General features: G+C 37.3%; 2 protein-coding genes across 2 annotated transcripts; one reads left to right on the top strand and one right to left on the bottom strand.

Moving 5' to 3' along the window:
- Positions 1-855: 855 nt before the first annotated feature.
- LOC111403150 (40S ribosomal protein S23-like) lies at positions 856-1,839 on the top strand. The gene is made up of 3 exons (XM_023031545.1): positions 856-1,047; positions 1,149-1,275; positions 1,354-1,839. The coding sequence occupies exons 1-3, from the start codon at positions 905-907 to the stop codon at positions 1,474-1,476; spliced, it is 393 nt and encodes a 130-aa protein (XP_022887313.1). The 5' UTR covers positions 856-904; the 3' UTR covers positions 1,477-1,839.
- A 78-nt stretch (positions 1,840-1,917) lies between these two features.
- Positions 1,918-4,364, bottom strand: LOC111404380 (WAT1-related protein At2g37460-like). Its single transcript, XM_023033194.1, has 5 exons — positions 4,185-4,364; positions 3,977-4,110; positions 3,569-3,812; positions 3,040-3,198; positions 1,918-2,342 (listed from the first exon to the last, which is right to left on the bottom strand). Exons 1-5 carry the CDS (start codon positions 4,362-4,364, stop codon positions 2,175-2,177), a joined length of 885 nt encoding a protein of 294 aa, XP_022888962.1. The 3' UTR covers positions 1,918-2,174.
- Positions 4,365-5,301: the final 937 nt, after the last annotated feature.

The following is a 5,301-nucleotide window of genomic DNA, read 5'->3' as shown; positions in this document are numbered from 1 at the left end:
CGGCAATTCCTCCAGTAAGACCACATCTTTGGCCCACATTTTCCTGGTAATATTATTAATTATATTAGTGGATTTTTGTCTTTTTGATTTCGGCTTTTTGCAGATTTGCTCCGTTTTTTGGTGGTGGGGTTTATAATTAACTTTGTTGTGTGTTTTACTATTTTTCATGAGTTTGGCTGCAAGCAATTACATGACTGAAATTCCAGTTCTTGCCATGAAAAATTACAGTTTCGGCCTTTTGCAGCTTTGCCCGTTTTTTAGTGGGGGGTTTATAATTAACTTGGTCGTGTATTTTACTATTTTTCATGAGTTTGGCCGCAATTACATGACTGAAATTACAGGTTCTTGCCATGAAAAATTACAGTTTCAGCTTTTTGTAGCTTTGCCCGTTTTTTAGTGGGGGTTTATAATTAACTTGGTTGTGTATTTTACTATTTTTCATGAGTTTGGCTGCAAATACATGACTGAAATTACAAGTTCTTGCCATGAACTGTTGGAATTGTTGCTGAAATTTATGTGGGTGCTTGATAAATTTCATTTATGTGTGTGTTGAAATTGGAATTGTTGCTGAAATTTCATTTATGTGGGCACTTGATAAACTCCATTTGCTGCCATTGTTGAAATTTATAGAACACTAATTGTGGCATCAAAAGTTAGCAATGCTTATCACTAGATTACTTGTTCCCTTCTTGGGAAATATACGAAACCAATCTTGCAACAACTTCAAAGCTAGGGGAATGCAAAACAATTTTAAGGGTAATTTAGTTAGCGATCCATGTGGGGTTACGTCCTTTCTAATTCTGTTATTAGTAATTCCATGCCTCCTCAAGTAACCAGCGTTGTACCTATTTCAGTCTTATGTGGGTTGATACACTTGACATGATCATACAGGAAGACACGTGGTATGGGAGCTGGTCGCAAGCTGAAGTCCCACCGCAGAAGACAAAGGTGGGCTGACAAGGCCTATAAGAAATCCCATCTTGGGAATGAATGGAAGAAACCATTCGCCGGGTCATCGCATGCAAAAGGCATTGTGCTTGAGAAGATGTTAGAATTCACCTTTGTTTTATTTGTTTTCATCAGTCTTTCTTGATGTCTTCAGCTATGAAACTGATCTTTTTACTTCTATTACCTTTTGGCATGGACAGAGGAATTGAAGCTAAACAGCCCAACTCTGCTATTCGTAAATGTGCTAGGGTTCAACTCATTAAGAATGGCAAGAAGATTGCTGCTTTTGTCCCCAATGATGGTTGTTTAAATTACATCGAAGAAAATGTGAGTCCTGTTCATTAACTCCATTGCTTGTGATTGCTTTTTTCTGTTTTAAATCGTGTTTCTTACCTTTTGCTGCAGGATGAAGTTTTGATTGCTGGATTTGGGCGTAAGGGACATGCCGTCGGAGATATTCCCGGTGTAAGATTCAAGGTGGTGAAGGTATCTGGTGTNTCCTCTCAAAGCTTTAGAGGAAACTTCTGAAAATGATAGTGAAGAAGAAGGATCAGACCTTAACTGATTACGGAGTTGGATGTTGTTTGGCTTCTGAAATTACTTGCACATACTACAGGTTGCCCCTTCCTCGGGGAGCCTAAAGGCAAATAACACTTACTTCCTTGTTTTGTTTGCAAGACTATATTAACTTCTGAACTCCAAATTTGGGGAAAGGTAACAAAATGAATGGCGATGTTCTTTTGTTTGGGCAAAGAAACGACTATACCTCCATTTTCATTTGGACCCATTGCTGTTTTTTCAAGTTTTACCTTTCACTTTATAGTATGACTCCATGACTGCAATCAGCGTTGTCGAGAGTTGATCATGTTTATGCAATTATTCCTTTTTGTTTACGACTATATTGACGTTAAGGACTTCACCATTCGAGTGTTCACTGCCTTTGTTGTCAATTTCTATCATTTTCTTGACTGGTATTGCTTCGTCTTCAACCGGTGGGGAGGACTTGTTATTTTTCTTGCCCCAGATAAGAAGGAAAAGGCCGATAACTATTACAATGGCTCCAACAACCCTGTACAGAAATAATAGTAGCTTCATATTGCAGTACTCAAATGGACAACGCGATAAAGAAGAATTGCGCTTCTTTTTTATTTTTTAATATTGTCGGGTACTAACCTACCAAGCAAATCATAAGCATATAAATAAGGCTCAGGAGGAGCTTTATACACTCACCTTCCTAAGTACACTTGCTCGGCCAAAATAAAAGAGCTGAGGACAGCAACAATAACCAAGCTAAATGGGCCGAAAGCAGTTACAAAAACAGGGCCTTTGTCTTTCAATACAATTTCTTGGATGTAGTAAGCAAGTCCTGAAGAAACTTTTCCCTGCAATATTTTCTAGTAAGCTGTTCTCTGTCATAATGATTCCATTTATGTACAAGTCATCCATTTTACGACTTAAAATATTTGGAGTCTTGGGAAAGTTGATAGTCGATTTAAGGATTATTTGATTGCCCTTGACCCTTTAGCATGTTTGGTATGCTGAACTGGACTTGATTAGACATAACTAAAAGAGATATATGACAAACTTTGAGTTATTCATCAAGTACTATCTATTCCAGTATGCCAGACATCATTATAGTCCAATTAGATCTCATCAGTATTATTATCTTGTGTATCCAACAAATTGGTCGAGTTCAAAGTCTCATTTCACTATCCAAAATAATTTGAAGTAAATTCCTCCCATCACTTCGCTGGGACGCTGGAAGTAAGGGTGGAGAGTTCGATTCCTGGAGTTAACACTGGGAGCCATATGGAGAGGAAGCCATTGGTGTGAACAAACGCCCAGTGAGGAGAGCTCTCTTTGCGGAAGGAGTCCAAATGAGTTGTGGGAGCCAACAAGGGCACATCCTGCGATTTACCTCCCTGAGCAGCTGAGGGGCCGGAGGTTCAGGGACAAGGATCTAGTCGGGTCCAATTAGATCTCATCAGTATTATTATCTTGTGTATCCAACAAATTGGTCGAGTTCAAAGTCTCATTTCACTATCCAAAATAATTTGAAGTAAATTCCCCCTTTTAATATGTTGCTCTTACACTGTAAACTGCAAGAAATTTAGTGTCCCAGTTTATAGACCAGACTGCAGCTTTTCCCTTCTCCATTACTAGTGCCACCATCGTTCCCCCAGCTGTTCCGAACAGGCATATCCAAGCAGTGAGAGAGAGTTCAGCAGGATACGTTTTTAGTGTGATCGCCTATAAGACACAAGTAACAGTTAATTATCCTTCATTGCATGTTTGATGCGTTAAAAATACAATTAATTGTTGAAATTTTTGCAAAATTGTATTTTGTTCCAAGTTAGTTATTGAACTTTTAAGTTCTTTATGATTTGATCATTCTGTCCTAATTCACTAGTTGGCACTTGATAGCTAATTGATAAGTGAATAGGCTGCCAAGTCGCATTTGCTAGTCAAACTAACAGAAATGTACGAAGTAACCAAATCGTAACAAAGTTCAACGATCACTTTGAAACAAAGGAAAATTAATTATCTAACATAAAATCTAGTTAAAAAGTTAAAAGTTCTTCATGTTTATTAATGTATGATTGTCTGTATGTTTTATCACCTGCAAAATTGTGAAGGAAGCGCAGCAGAAACATCCAATTGTGATCATTAGGGAACCTTCGAATGAATTCTGAATATTTATTTCAACTCTTTGGCGTCCATGGTTGCTGCTGCTTTCTTTTGTCCATGGCAGCTCTATAACTCTACCTCTTAATAGGGTCACAAGCATGGCTCCAGCCACTGTGCCAACAGTGCCAGCTACCTTGGCTTGGCTGTGGATGCTGTTTATCTCAAATTTCTCGAGCCTATAACAAAAATATTCAACTGTAGTATAGATGTTTTGTTATACGAGATTGGACAGTATTGGAGAAGATACTGAAAGAAAAAAAAGTTAAAATCTTGTCATTTGTACTGTGTCGTACAGCTCAGTACTATGTACTAAACAAACTAGAAGCTTTACGATATGCACCTTAGTAAGCAGGCCATGAGGAATGTAACAGCAGGAAGAATGTTGCACATAGATGCTGCAAGTTTTGCCGTTGTGTATTTCAACCCCAGGAAGTACAGGTTTTGGTCTTGGGCCTTTTCTTCCTGTGGAACAAATTATTGGCTGCTTCGTTCACCTTATGCATATCTGGGGCGAGAGAGAGAGAGAGAGCAAAAGGGGAAAAAATTACAATGGCAGCTATGGCATGGCGGTAGACTATGAACACATAATTGCTCGTCCCTTCATTTAATGCAGCTTTAAAGAGGATATTCAATCCTGCAAGACCAAATTGTATGTAAACAACACCAAAGAAAGGTCTAGCCTTGTGAAATTGAGTGAACGTGGTCTCTCTTGATAGATTCCTCATCATTTCTCCTAGTTTTGATCACCACATCTCAATCTCTGAGATGGCTTTGATGATGGAGAGTGTGATTAGTAAGCTAAACTGAGTATTCACTAAGAAATAACTGCTGATGAATATGGAGGTACAGTAGTAACCTGAGTAAGTTCATAAGGTACTTGTCTTGAATTTATAGTAATCCTCACTTTGAATCCATTGATGGTACAGCATGATTAAATAAAACATCAGAATTCGATGCACACTTTTGTGTTGGATTGGACATAAGAAAACATCAGAATTTGATGTACTTTATGCGTGCGCGTATGAATCAACTTAATTGGTTCCTTTGTCGAAGATCAACTTCGGTCCAAGCTATCTGAGCCCAACTTTTATGAATAAAAGTTCACATGCAAGAGACTCCAATATCTATGAAGTTATTCGTTCTCTCACAATGATGAGATCCCGATAGAACATGTTAGAATAGCTATGGTGAAACCAAATGTTCTCTTGTAATAGTTAAAGATATTTTTATATATGTAGTCAACTCATTTTTCCACCAAATTATTTTCAATACATACATTTTATGGAATCCACGACTTTTGTCAACTTTTCAACTACATATTTAATCAATTTTTGTTAAAATCTATTAAAAATCTAATTTTTAGCTAAACCAAAAATGACGTGGTAATAAATAGCATAGAATGGCAAAAATGTATTTATGCATCCGATTTCCAATTTATTTTGATGGTTACTAGAATGAAGAAATTGTGAATGAAATCTGCCCAAATCAGTTTCAACCAGGCTATATTATGAACATAATTAAAACTGGAAATTGATCCATTTATCTTATTGAAGGCATTATGCTTTTGAATCAATACTTTTGACGATTTGCCCACTTCGTTATTTTTTGTGCATTCTGCTTTGGCATTGCATTAAACATCCCAGTTCTATTGGAAACTTCTTCATT

This window comes from Olea europaea, chromosome 11 (assembly GCF_002742605.1).
Source record: "Olea europaea var. sylvestris chromosome 11, O_europaea_v1, whole genome shotgun sequence".
Classification (NCBI taxonomy): domain Eukaryota; kingdom Viridiplantae; phylum Streptophyta; class Magnoliopsida; order Lamiales; family Oleaceae; genus Olea; species Olea europaea.
This window is presented reverse-complemented; position numbering and strand designations above follow the sequence as displayed.